Here is a 14,116-nt window from a genome sequence, read left to right as displayed (position 1 = left end):
TTCTCCTCATACTTCCATGCCCTGGACAGTAGCTTTCTCAACACGTGTCCAGCCAAAGAGGTTCCACCTTGCAATCACTATCACCTCCACTGGGCCAAGTCCTCACCTCCCACATAGAGGGGGGCCTCGCTGTTGAGAGTGTAGTGCTTGCCAAAGTTGTCCATGGTCATGGGGCTGCCGCCATCAATGGAAAGATTCACCATCTGATCGAAGGTGACCAGCTCAACCGTGTGGAACTGCCCATCGTTGATTGTCTCGGCACTGGAAGAAGACAGGGTGCCCCCACCCCGGGGGGTAGGCTTCAGTCTGGGCTCGGTGCTTCCTTAGAAAGGCCACGTGATCCAACAGCTTCATCCCAGGGACCAGATCTTTAAGGGAGGGACTGTGGGAACTCAGTGGCTTGGTCTCTCCTGGTCTGAGAGCTCCGTGGGGAAAGTTAAGGGGTTTGGGGTAAAGGTCCCAACTGATCCATCTTCACTGAGGAACCCCTCTGAAGTGGTGACAAGATAGGCAGCTGCTTGGGCCTCAGAGAACCTCAGACCTAACTAAGCAGGGGCTGACTAGACGCTTCACATGTTCTTTCTACTAGAGCAGCTTAGATATCTAGTGGCTCCAATAACCACCCACTTCCGGCCCAGGAGACCCCGCCTGGTTGCCCCTGAACCCTGAGGGCATCTGCTGGGCATAAGAAAGCCAACCTGTAGATAGCTGAGCTGGGGTAGCTTCCTGGGTCATAGCTGACACGCACGTGGCCCTGGTACAGTTCAACAGCGATGTGGTCATTGTCCCCATTGTACAGCAGGATCCCATTGTCCTCTGCCGTGGACACCTGGTGGGAAATGGCACTTTCTCTCCCACCCACCCCACCCAGCAGCCAGCCACACAGGGATGGTAAATGGGGCAGATGGGCCCCAAGACTGGAAAAGAATTAAGGACCACTATCCCCCCTGCCCAGCCAGTCTCCCTGGAGTCATGTTCTCTAGAGATCACGGAATGTCTGGAAGTAGCCAGTTCAAATACCACCTACTGCCTATCTAGCCAGGGTCAGACAGGGAGGGCTGACGGGCCAGTGGAGACTGGAAAGGGCAGGTAGGGCCCCTAGAAGCACTGTGCCCAGAGAGGACATGCTGGAGTGAGAACACTCAGACTTGCAGACACTCCTGCTGTGTGGGAGCACCCCAGGGTTAGTTCCCCTGAGGGGAACTACAAAGCACAAGTTCAAGAAGGCTCCCCAAAGTTCAGTCAGAGGTGCCTGAATGATGAAGGACCCACTAAAGTTATAGGGCCTTTTGTGAGAGCTGCAAAAGCAAAAGCTGATTTTTTTTGCCCTGATAAGGAGATCCCACTAAGACATTGTAGGAATCATATTTGTTTAGTTGGGTTTGTTCCCACACACACACACCCTCTTATTTTGTCCTTCTTCCTCCCTTCCTTTTGAGAAAAAACGTCAGCTCCCTGATCTGTAGAGAGTGACTCAGGGCCCAGGCTGGACTGATCCTGTCACCCTGTCGCCCTGGACTTAGAGATGGAATGAGCATGTGACCAGGCCAATCAGAGACCTTACTGGGATGACTGTCCAATTAGCGCTGCCAAGGAAGAACCTTCTTTTGATACCAAGGGCATGTTGGGACAAACTGACCCCTCTCAGGATAGCCCTGAGGCAAAGACCAGTTAGGGTTTTTACAAGTTTTGTTTTGTGAGCCCTTAGATAGCTGTCGTCTTGTTGTGTGGACAGTGTAAGTGGACAGGAAGCAGTGATGTGGAGGAGGTGAGCATATCTGAGAGGCTGAAGGGCTCTGGGGGTAGAAGAAAGGGAAGCCCAAGAGGAGGAGGAGAGAAAGGAGAGGAGAAGGATGTGGCGATTATAATAAGAAATGGGTTGCAGAGAAACATATGTCTAAAGAGGAGTGCTGTCAGGAAAGACCAGTCCTCAGAAAAAAGACATCAGGCTGGGAAGGTGGAGGGGTGTCCATGAAAGAGAGAACGCCCCTCAACAAACTGGGTAGACACAGAGACTGCAACAGTGGGCTCAAGCCTGGCAGAGGTGGCGAAGATGGCGCAGGTTAGGGCAACAGTTAGCTCTGCTGGTCATTGGGTCACTATGAGTCATAGTCACCTTGGTGGCACCTAACAACAACAAAAAGGAGCTTTAAAATGTTTACCAGTGGTGTTTAACGGAAGTCACTCCCTCTGCCTTCCCAAGAAATAAGAGGTATTTTCTAAAATATCCATGTTACTCATCAGTGTTGTTGAACTGGAGTTTGATTTCCCTCCCATCTCAGCATCATGATGTTCTGAGATGAAATTCAAGGCATGAAAAGGATCATTTAAAGGACCCCAGGAGCAATGGGCTACAAATACAAACCCAGGGCCAATCCTCTGGCTACACCCAGCCCCATGGAGCAAGCCCATCTGGAGCACTGAAAGCCAAGACTGACAAGCAGAAGACAGGGTCAAAGAGAGGCCAGGCACATCTAGTTGCTGGGATCATGTTGTCTATGAGACCACCACTTCCACCCTGGGCTCCTGTGATTCATTTTGTGAGCTGACATGCTTTCCAGTTGTGCTTCCTACTTTATGCCACAATGCTGACACAGAGAAAGTGACCTGCCAGGGGTCCTTCTGGTTCTCCTGGGCAAAGATGCATCTTACCCCTGACTCCCCTCTGTGATCAGGCTCCTGGGCACGCACCTGCAGCGTGATGTTGGCCCGCGGCCAGTTCTGCAGGTCGGTGAACTGCAGGTAAGTGTCCCGGTCCACAAAGTTGACACTAAGCAGCTTCTCACACTCAGGGCCGCCAAAGCCTGGGAGGCACTGACACACGGGCCGGTTGCCCTGGTCCACACAGTTGGCCCCATTCTGGCACTCCGTCCCCTCACAGGGGCTCCTGGGGGCAGGCGGCCGGGATGGGATCTCACAGAGCTGTCCACTGAAGGGAGAGGACATGCGTCAGACAGCACAGGGCTATGGGGGGGGGGGGAAGGGTACACTCTCCCACAGCCTTGGAGAGGAGTGATTGTGCTTCTTTCTGGGTAAAAGGCTCCTGGAGATGACACAGGATGCTCCTAACACTTACCCCAAGAGATCTAAGAGCCAGGAGGATATAGCAAAATGAGGTGAGAAGCAAGTGCTGGCCCCCATGCACATCATCTGGGCACTAGTCAGATGTAGAAAAACTAGTGAATCTTAATCTCCATGTCCACAGGATCTCAAGTAATTAACATGCACATTAACTACTGAGAAGCACTCGCTGGTGGTGTCAAAACCCTACAAGGCAGATTTTACTAAGCCAATTTTATAGAAAATCTGCTCCTTGGGAGAAAGATGGAGGGTCTACTCCTGTGAAGATTAGCAAGCCTTGGAAACCTCTAGGAATCTCACTGTATGTTAGAATCAACTAGAAGGCAGGGGGCAATGTATAAAAAAGATTACATACCATGACCACATGGGATTTCTACCGGGAATACAAGCTTGGTATATTATCCCAAAATCCATCCGTACAATCCACCAGTGTAATGAATAGAATAAAAGACTAAAAACACATCATCCTCTCAATCAGCTCAACTCATTGCTATTGCATCAGAACTGACTCATAGCTGACCTTCCTAGGTTTTTGGAGAGTGGGAATCACATGAGAGATTAAAATGTCTCTGACACAATTCAACGCCTTTCATGATAAAAACATTGAATAGGGGAGGGAGCGGTGGGCAGGGAGGAAAATGTGCAACAATAAATGAATGGAAATCCAAGTTCTCTATAAACTTTCATTAAAATCTCAATTTAAAAAATTGAATAGTAAACAAACAAACAAGCCAGATGTAGGAATAGATGAGAACTTCATCAGCCAGATACGATATACAACTAACATTATATTTGATGATGAAAAGCCTGGTTACTTTCTCCCTAAGATCCAAAAGAAGACAGATATCTGCTCTCACCGTTTCTAATCAATATTGGGCTGAAGTGACAAACAGAACAATTAAGTAGTAAAATAAAAGGCACCCAGATTGGAAAATGAGAAGTACAACTACCTCTATTTGCAGATGATATAGGAATTCTAAGGAATCTACTTAAAAACTATTAGCCTAACAAAGAGTTCATTAAGGTTGCAGGATATAAGCCCAGTTTGGGATCCTACCCTACTTTACATACAAAACTAACTCAAAAAGAATCAAGGGCCTAAATATAAAAGCCAAAACTAAAAAAAACTCTTAGATGAATAGATGCATGTGAATTTTCATGTCTTTGAATTACATACACAAAGTTTTCTTAGACATGACCATAAAAACAAAAATGACAAAAATAGATACAGGGCATTTTCTAAAATTTGGTCATGTTCCATCTTTCCACCAGGAAAGGAGCAAACAAGGGGATGCAGCTTATCCTTGAGGACACCAGACTGACAAGGAGGGAAACAGCAGCCATAGCAGAGAACTAGAGACCTGATGTGAGCTGGAGAAGCTGACCCCTGATGTGAGGTGGGACCTTGGGATGCTACACCACTGGGACCAGAGCTTAGAGCCTTTGCTCAAGTGTGTTGGACAACTGGGGCTGGCGGTCCACATATGCAAGACTGAGGACTTTGTAACACTGGCCTAAAGGCTCAAGGCTGAGGGACCTGTAAGGACATTGTGGAAGTCGTCCTAACTGTATCCTGCTACCAACGGGAATTGTCATCTTTTGAGTTCCTCCCTTCTCCCCAAAATAAAACTATGGACATGTTGTTAGGACAAGCTGTTCCTTGGAAAGGGATATAATGCTTGGGAAGGTGGAGGGTCAGTGAAGGAGAAGACCCTCAGGAATAATAAGAGGGCGCAGGATAGGACAGGCTTCAGATCTGAGGTTCACAAGCTCACTAACAACAACAACTAACTAAAAATGAAGTGAGAAGACAATCCACAGAATGAAAGAAAATTTGTTCGAAATATAGATCTGGTCAGAGACTGTCTCTAGAGCATATTAAAGCTATGGTAAATCAATAATAAAAAGACAATTTTAAAATCACTCAAGGATCTGAATAGATATTTCTCTAAAGAAGATGTATAAATAAATAGCCAATAAGCACAAGAAAAATACCAAACATTGTTGGTCATCAGAGAAATGCCAATCAAAATCACAGTGAGCTACTCATTCACACTCATTAGGATGGATATGATAAAAAAGACAAAGTATTAGTCAAGATGCACAGCTATTCTCTGGACATGTTGCAAGGAGGGACCAGTCCTTGGAGAAGGACATCATGCTCGGGAGGGTGGAGGGACAGCACAGGAGGGGAAGAGTCTTTATGACGTGGATTGATTCAGTGACTGGGGTAATAGAGGTAGGTGTGTGGAGACAGTGCGATTGGCACAGGACAGAGCAGGTTTTAGGGCTGTTGTACATAGGGTCGCTATGAGTCACAGGCGACATGACGGCACATAACAAAAATAACAACTACATATCACTGGTGAGCATTTTGTAAGCAGTCTTGAAATTCCTCAAATAACTAAACACAGTCACAGTTTGACTTATCAATTCAACGTCTGCCTGATATATGCCCAGGAGAATTGAAAATATAGTGTATGTACACATGCATGTGTGCGTGTACATACACACATACAGAAATGTCTATCTTATCCCTTGACCCCCACCCCTCACATTGCCATCGAGTGGGAATCCATTCGTAGCTGACCCCCAAGGCTTTAAATGGCAGGAGAGGAGAATGGCCATCTTTCTCCGGGGGAACCACTGGTGGATCCCAGCTTGGAGAGAGGTCCCACCTTTGGGTTAATGATGAATGCAACTCCATACACACTATACCACCAGAGCTCCCTCAAAGGTGCATAGCAGCATTATTGTCTAATACCCCAGAAGTGGAACCTTCTCAAACATCCATCAGCTAATGACTAGATCTTCAAATTGTGGTGTATTCACACAATGGAATATTGTTTAGCAGTAAACGGAAATGAAGTACTAATTCATGTTGTAAAACGTGGCTGACTGTATGCTAAGTGAAGGAAACCATTCACAAAGGACAGAAGAGCGTTTCTTTAGGGTGAGAAAAATGGTGTAAGGCTGACCATGGCAATGACTGCACAATTTTGTGAATATGTTAAAAGTTACTGAATTGGGAGTTCTGGTGGCCTACTGGCAAAAAGCTGCACTGCAATCCCAGAGGTATGCAGATCTCCAGAATCACCAGATGCTCCGCTGGAGAAGGGGCAATCTCTTCCTGTACCAGTCAGATCCAATTTGATCACACACACACACACACACTCACACACACACACACACATGGAGTTACTGAATTGTACACGTTGTTTGATTTTTAAATTGCAGACGAACAAAGCTGTGGGTTTGTGGTTTTTTTTAAAGGCATAAGTGTAGCGTGGGGAGTGAATGAGCCAGAAAGAGGGAGCCAAGATGGTAGATCAAGTAAACAAGCACTGACAGGGGTTCACAGCAGCCCTAACCTCACACTTAATGGACATCTATCTGCAGAGCTCCGGCTGGCAGGCGAGCGTGATGGGCTTCATCTGGTTATCTGCACCCTCCTCCCACCCTCACACCAAACAGGCCAGAGACTCTTTGTCTCTACTCAGAGCCGTCAAGTAACGTTTCCAAGACTACACTGCTAGTGACTGTTGGTGTGTGCTGTGGAGACATTTCCAACTCCTGCTGAGCCTTCAGAACAAAGTAGAATCACTGTGTAGAGTTTACCAGGCCTTAGACTTGTTACTGGAACAGCTCTCCAGGTCTTTTCTCCTGCAGAACAGCTGGTGGGTCTGGACCACCACCTTTTCAGGTCGTATCGGGCACCTAACCATTGCGCCATTGGGGCTCCTTGTGGTCAGGATAGGTTTGGTGAAAACCCCAGGATCCAATTCCCAGGCTCTGGGCCCTGCCCTGTCCTGGTCCCCTAGCAAAACCTGGCGTCCCCATGGCACGTCAGGGCCCACTTACCTGTAGCCCTCAGTGCAGAGACAGGAGTAGCTGTTGACTTCATCCATGCACTGGGCCCCATTCTGGCAGCGGTGGTCCACACAGTCATCTCGGTTCTGGCTGCAGTTGTCGCCTGTGTAACCAGGCGTGCACTCACACCTGGGGGTGATAAGGTAGGGGGACGATGGCCACATGTGCTCAGAATCTGACCAGGGCAGCCAGGGTCCACACGGTTCATGGGGTGGGGAGTTCGCATGTGATAAAGAACTCCCAGGCCCAGTGGATCTGTGGGAACCTCCAGGAGGTCAAGCTGAGCCCTAGAAGGAGCGTCTCCCACTTCCTGGAATGGGGCCTGTGCTGGGACAGCAGGAGATAGAACCCTCGTCATGGTCCACCCTGACCACCACATCCAAGGTCGAACATCATCCCTTCCCAGCCTGCTCTCCACTGAGCTGCTCCCTCCTCTGTCCCCCCAGGACCTGCCCGTGCAGGGCTGAGGCCCTTCTCCCAAGGCATCTGGATGCAGGGCCAGTCCCCAGCTTCCCACCTCTCACAGCTCTCCCCAAAGCCCAACTTTGCCCGTCTTGACCAACAAAATGCCCGCTCCTCCACCTAGGTTTTAGCCAAGGCCTTGCAAGATACTCCTAACCTGTAGGGATTCCTGTCCCCACCAGCTTCCACTGAGGCCAGTCGGCTAAGCATGCTAATGATTTTTACCACACAGGGATTTCATAAGGAGCTCTGGTGGCCTGGTGATAAAAAAACTGCCCTGCAATCCCCAGAGCACTGGATCTCTGTGACACACCAGTGGGACCGGGGTCAGTCCCATAATCAAACATGTCGGTGTCTCTGCTGCCAAATCTAAGGATATTCACAGGGGTGGGATGAATGAAAGCTGTTAGTAACCTTAGTGAGGGTCAGCTTTTATTACAAATGTATTCAGGTCAGATCAGACTCTGCCATCCAACGGGCATGAACTTTCAGAGCTTTGTGGATTTTGAACTTAGGAATATTGTTGTTGTTATGTACTCTCAAGTGGGAACCAACTCATAGCTAAGGAGGAGGTTGCCCATCTTTCTTCTGCAGAGCAGCGGTGGATTTGAACTAAGCACCTTTGGGTTTGCAGTATAGCTCCTTAACCACTAGACCACACTGAGAGGCTGTGAATCAGCAGTGCTGATAGTTCTTTGTGGAACACCTACTGGATGTCAGACTTGGATAACTACTTCCTGCACCCTTTGGCATGTCCTTTCAGCTGCCCCAGAGGAACTGCATACAGTTTATAAATGGAAAAACAAGGTTCAGAGGTCAACAATCAACTCAAGGTCAGGCTGGTGAGCATAGAAGCCTGTGTGGCTGATACTACTCCCTTGACTGGGAGGGTACCCAGAGTAGAGAGAGGTAGACTCCAGTCAGACTTGGAGATACTCCCTTCCTGGCCCCCAAAACAGACAACACTGACCTGGGTCCATCTGGAGTGCCTACACACTGGGCCTCGTGCTGACAGGGGTTCAGATCTGGGGAGCAGAAGTCCACCAGCTGCTCGCAGGCCTTTCCTGGGGATAGAATTAGTGAGACACAGGAGAGAGAAGCTGCCCTCCTGTGCTGGGCCAGGCAGCCAGTCCAGCAGAAACTTCTAGAGACTGAGGTGGGGGTCAGCCCTCCCGCTCTGACACCCAAGCCCCCTATGCTTACCTGTGTACTGCAGGGGGCACTGGCAGGTGTAGTTGCCCACACCATCCACACAGCTGCCGCCATTGACACATGCATGCTCCATGCAGTCATCCGTGTTCACGGCACAGGTCGGTCCCTCAAAGCCGGTGGGACAGGAACACCTGCAGGGGAGGTGGGGATGCGGGGGGAGAGGCAGGTGGCCCCACAGCCCGGTGGCAGCCTTTCCAGACCTCCGCTGGAAGCTGGCCACATTCACCAACCTCTGTTACATAGTTAAAGGCCGACAACAGGCCCTGTGCTTGGTGCTGCAGCCTCAGAGAGGAGGATGGGTCTGACTTTCATGAGGCTCAGTCATGATCTAGAAGGGGCGGGGGCAGTGAGCAGGGATATCCTTGGAGGAGGTGGGCCTGGAGGAGATGACGGGTTAAGCAAGGACTCTGGTGTGGAGGCTGAAAGAGAGAGGCAGTTCTGAGGGGAACGTGCGAATACCCAGTGTCCAGTTCTCTGGGAAGGGATGTGCTCATCCAAATGGTTCAGGACTGGGGAGCACAGCTGTCAGGGGTGAGGGTGAGAATATGGTTGGGGGTGAGCAGAGGTCAGGTATGGAGGACCCTGGAGGTGAGACCAGGGTGTGCTCCCCTGGGGTACCTAGGAATTTTCCAAGGACTTGGGAGCAGAGAGGTTTCAATTTCTAGATCTTCAAATCCCACATGAACTTTCCCCTAAAATGTCTGAGAATTCCCCCTATCCTCCAATCTAAGATGGGACGTGCCTCAAAGACTGAAATTCTAAGCACCGAGGGACATTTAGGATTATTGATTAGAAAGTGAATGGGAAAGAAATTACATTTGCAAGTTAGACCAGCAAAATAAATAACACAAACATTAACAAAACTGAAAAAGGAAATAGACAACACTACTATAGCGCTGGGAGACTTTAATACACCCCTCTCAAGAAAAGATAGAACTACCAGAAAAAAACTCAACAGAGATACTGAAGAATTAAATCACACAATAAACCAACTTGACCTCATAGATATCTATAGACTAATGCACCCCAAAAAAGCACAGTATACCTCTTCTCCAAAGTGCATGGAACATTCTCTAGAATAGATCACATTCTAGGTCACAAGGCAAGCATCAGTAGATTCAAAAACATAGAAATAATACAAACCATCTTGTCAGACCATAATGCCACAAAATTAGAAATTAATAATAGGATGATAAAGGAGAAAAAACCATACATTTGGAAGCTGAACAACACCTTGCTTGAACATGACTGGGTAGTAGAAGAAATAAAAAATGAAATTAAAAAGTTTCTTGAAACTAATGACAATGAAAACACCACTTGCCAAAACCTCTGGGAAGCAGCCAAAGCAGTAATCAGAGGTCAACTTATAGCAATAAGCAAACACATCAAAAGACAGGAAAAACAGACTATTGACTCTCTAACCCAATATCTCCAGCAAATTGAAAAAGAACAGCAAGAAAACCCGACACCCTTTAAAAAAACTGAAATTATAAAAACAAGAGCAGAAATAAATGAAATAGAAAATAGGCCGTTTCCAGGTTCATGCATTAGAAGTGACTGGAGAAGGGCCTCCTGGAATGGTCAGCTGATCCAGCGTTAAGAAAGAATTTCTGATAGCAGATCTCTCTAGGGCTTGGGGTCGTATAAACTCAGAAGGATTTGAAAGAATTGTGTGGCATGGTGATAATAAAAATCCTAACCCCATGGCTTTAGTTAAGTGAACAAACTTCCTCAGCCTTTAAAAAAAATGAAAAAAGAAAAGAAAAAGGAGCAGACTGAGCCCTCTCATTCTGGAATCATCCAACAACATCCTTAAACATATATCCATAGGAAAAAAAAAAACTCAAATAGCTCCCTCACTTAGAAATGTTGTTATTTGTTGTTTACCATAGAGTCGGAACCAAACCATAGCTGACCCTGCGGCAGGTTTTCAGAGGCAGTTAATCACATGGGAGGAGACTGCCATCCTTCTCCCAAAGAGCAGCTGGTAGCCTTGAAGTGTGTGCCTTTGGGAGTAAAGCAAAGCTTCTTGCCACTAGGCCACCAGAACTCCCTAATAAAAAGTAACTTTTGTGTGTAATATTTTTAAAAGGTGAGAACTAAAGCTAGATTAATTAGGAAGTTTCATCCCAAAGGGATAGGCCTCCCTCTTTGAAAGGAAATGAAGGAGAGGTCTCTGTGTAATTTTTATCAACTAAATTTTGTAACTGAAATCAGAACCATTACAATCCTTTGACCCAAAATATATTATTGAAAGTTGTAAGGATCACTCAATGCAGAAGAAACTTAAACAGAAGCTTGTGGCTACAAAAGCCAAGAAAAGCACTTCAAGTTTATATGCCCTGTTGTCTGATCCCATGTCACAAAGAACTACGAAAGCGAGTTTAAGGAAAAACTCTGTAGTATAAAAATACACAGCATTGGAAGAAAAATGGGAGGAGGAGACATAGAATGGAAATACCAATCTGAGAAGGAAAAAGGACAAGATGCAATATTAACTGTTAAAGAGACACTTGTTCACATCATTGCAAAATACTATCACACTCTCAGCTATTGAGAATCCCCTGGAGATGCGGGTGGTCCACAGTGCTGCTACCTCAAAGGCTGTGTGTCTCTGGCAGCTCCAGTCTGCCAGCACCTCTGGGAGACAGATTGGCAATATCCTCCTGTTTCAATTTACACTCCCAGGAAGATTTTGAGGGGTCTCTGTGAGTCTGCACCAGCTCAATGGCATTGGGTTTGAGATTTTTCTTTTTAATATTCATGATATTCACAACAGCCTGGAGATTACCCTTTCTGTGATGAAAAGTTAACTTATGATGAAGAAGTTTAAGATTTCAATTTAAAAATATGTGAGGGGAAGAGGCCGTTTTAAAAACTTTATTTTGGTGCTGTGGGAATGAAAACATTATTAAAGCATTTTGTACAGACTGCTCCCACATTTCCTTTTCCTCCTGAAGGCTGAGGGAACAGCCCAGGGGTTTTAAACAGGGGTGACTGAGGTCAGCTTTGTATTTCAGGAAGTGCCCCAGGGATGGACGGATGGAGGTGTGATGCACCATCTCCCTTCTGGGGTGCTCTGCTGGAGTTGCCCCTCGATGCTACTGGCAGGGCCCCAGCACTGCAGCCCCAAGGACCACAGACTCTTCCTTCTGTGGTAATTGCCAGCCTTGGCACAAGTGCCAGCTCACAAGTCACTCCAGTCCTCCGCTCCCCAGGCCAGTCCTGCTCTGCCCAGGACGGGGAGCCTGCCTGGCTCAGACTGCTCTGCTGCCTTTTCCACATGCACACCCACAAGCCCACAGGGCCCTGGGACTGGCCCCAGGGAAACCTCTTGCCCTGTGTCACAGCTGGGTGCAGGGCTGCCATTGGCCTTTGCTGTCACTGCAGCAGGCCCTCAACTTCCTTCTCTGTGAAGTAGAAACAGATAAAGGACTGGGAAGGACTGGGTCCTAGAAGCATCCTCTTCCTGAACAATTCGTAACGTCCTCTGATGATGACTTCTCATCTTTAAGTCACCTTGTATGGTCTGACTGTCTCCTCTACCAGATAATCGGCTTCTTGGGCACGTGGAGAAAAGCCTTGTCCTCGAGGACCTCAGCATCCCTCTCAGGCCCGTCCCGGTGCTCCTCATCACCACACACTACCCTCTAAGCTGTGATGGGTCCGGCAGAAGTCTGCCAGGTCTATCAGCTTTCACAGCCTATTGCTGGGGAGCGTCCTGTCAGCACCTGACTCTCCACAGACCCCCTGAAGAGCCTGATGAGCCAGGAGGGACAGCCTTGATGGAGCAGCTCACCAAAGCCCAGAGGAGGACACGCGCCTGTGTAAGGATGACGTTTCCAAGGCAACCGTGGGGCGGAGAAGCCATTTAGCAGTTTATTTTTTACATCCGGTAATTTGGGTTTGCAAAGACAGGTTTGGCCATTTCTGCCAGTGGAAGCAACATCTTTTTTCTAAAGGATCAATTTACTCTCTGCTGGCTGGTAGTCTATTTTTAGCAACTAAATATGCTAAATTCCCCAGAAAAGCTCTGGGTTGGGGAGGGGGGGCTCTGGGGCAGGGGTTCACAGGAGCCCCAGGAGGGAAGATAGGTGGGGGAGATCTGGCTGGAAGGTGAGCACAGGAAAGGCTTAGAGATGGTTCATTAGGCTGGCCCTCGATAGTAGGGTCTCCAGGACTGTCCCCCGTGGACTGGTGGCAATATGACTCATTAGATGAGTGACCAGGACTTGGCTCTCACCTCTGGCACCTGGCCCTGTTGTGACCACATCAGACTGTGGCTCAGGGGGCTGCCTGCTGATTGGTTCCTGAGCCGCATTAGCTTTAGACTTACAGGATACTCTGAGGGCAAAATGATGGGGGTTTAAAAGGCCTTGGCCTTGTCATTGTACTTGCCCTGTGCCATCAGCAGGAGCCCCCAGAGCCAGTAAGAGCAAAAAAAATGCCCAGGAGCAGCAGAGAGAAGGTGTCACGCCCAGCCCTGCTCTACCTGCTGCTTCTTCACTTCATCTGGAAAGTGAAGGGCATGGCCTGATGGGTTTGTGGGAGTTCCTTCTGGTTGTGGTCTGGGATAAACCCACTTCACCTCCCAGAGACAAGGGGAGGCCTGGGTAAGCCCCGTGTAGACAAGAGGGCACTGAGGCTTGGGGACAGCAGTCTATCAACACACTTGCTCATCAGGTTCCTGCAAACTCACGTGAAGCCTGCGTCGTCACCCTCCTGTGCCAGGCAAGTCCCGCCATTCTCACAGGGACCACTGGAACAGACATCCAAGGACACCTCACAGTCTCGGCCCTGGGGAGAAAAGTTAGTGAGCAGGGTCTCCCCCAGGGGTAATGTGAGCTACACCAGCCCCTCCTCAGGAGGATGGAACATGTTCATTCATTTACATATTAAGTCACCAATCAAATGTTCATTTTCAGGACCCTGGGGACCCAGTCACAGATCTGCTCCTGCCTTACCCAGCAGCACACACAAGGCCCCGCCCCCCAGCCTCCCCCAGCCCCGACTCACCTTATAACCACTGGGGCAAGTACACTTGTACACTTCAAAGGGGTCATTGTGGCAGGTGCCCTGGTTCTGGCACGGGCTGGACAAACAGGGATCACATTTGGCCTGGACAGCCAGAGTGGGGGGACCTGCAGCAAGGAGGAGGGTGTCAGTGGAGGCAAGGCGGAAGACCAAATAAGCCAGGTAAGCACAGTTTTCTCATGCTTACCTACTGATCAACAGTGAATACCTTCATGCGGATCTCATCTTTGATGTAAATAATAGAACATGGAAGTGTTCACTACAGATTATGAAGTGGGCACAAGTAAGCCATGCTTAGCTCACTTCCTGGGGATGCCAGCCCTGTCGGGGAGGCTAAGATTAATAAGAGGATTTGATTTTTTTTAATTTAGTTTGTTTATTTTTCATTTCAATGAACATCTACAGAGATTTTGGAATTCCATTCATTCATTGTTGCACCCTTCTCCCCGCACAAACC

At 48.2% G+C, this 14,116-nt stretch overlaps 1 protein-coding gene across 1 annotated transcript in view; it reads right to left on the bottom strand.

Annotated features, from left to right (window-relative positions):
• The window catches only part of SLIT1 (slit homolog 1 (Drosophila)), a 209,187-nt gene that overhangs the window by 2,943 nt on the left and 192,128 nt on the right, over positions 1 to 14,116 (bottom strand). Inside the window, exons 27-34 of the mRNA XM_006880074.1 lie at positions 13,642 to 13,766; positions 13,325 to 13,422; positions 8,617 to 8,756; positions 8,384 to 8,477; positions 6,943 to 7,080; positions 2,692 to 2,929; positions 699 to 829; positions 107 to 261 (exon numbers count right to left, since the gene is read on the bottom strand). Coding sequence (XP_006880136.1) covers positions 107 to 261; positions 699 to 829; positions 2,692 to 2,929; positions 6,943 to 7,080; positions 8,384 to 8,477; positions 8,617 to 8,756; positions 13,325 to 13,422; positions 13,642 to 13,766 — 1,119 coding nt within the window. The remainder of the gene's footprint in view (positions 1 to 106; positions 262 to 698; positions 830 to 2,691; positions 2,930 to 6,942; positions 7,081 to 8,383; positions 8,478 to 8,616; positions 8,757 to 13,324; positions 13,423 to 13,641; positions 13,767 to 14,116) is intronic.

This window comes from Elephantulus edwardii, unplaced genomic scaffold (genome assembly GCF_000299155.1).
Source record: "Elephantulus edwardii isolate Elephantulus edwardi_28Jun2011 unplaced genomic scaffold, EleEdw1.0 scaffold00006, whole genome shotgun sequence".
In the NCBI taxonomy this organism is placed as follows: Eukaryota; Metazoa; Chordata; class Mammalia; order Macroscelidea; family Macroscelididae; genus Elephantulus; species Elephantulus edwardii.
This window is presented reverse-complemented; position numbering and strand designations above follow the sequence as displayed.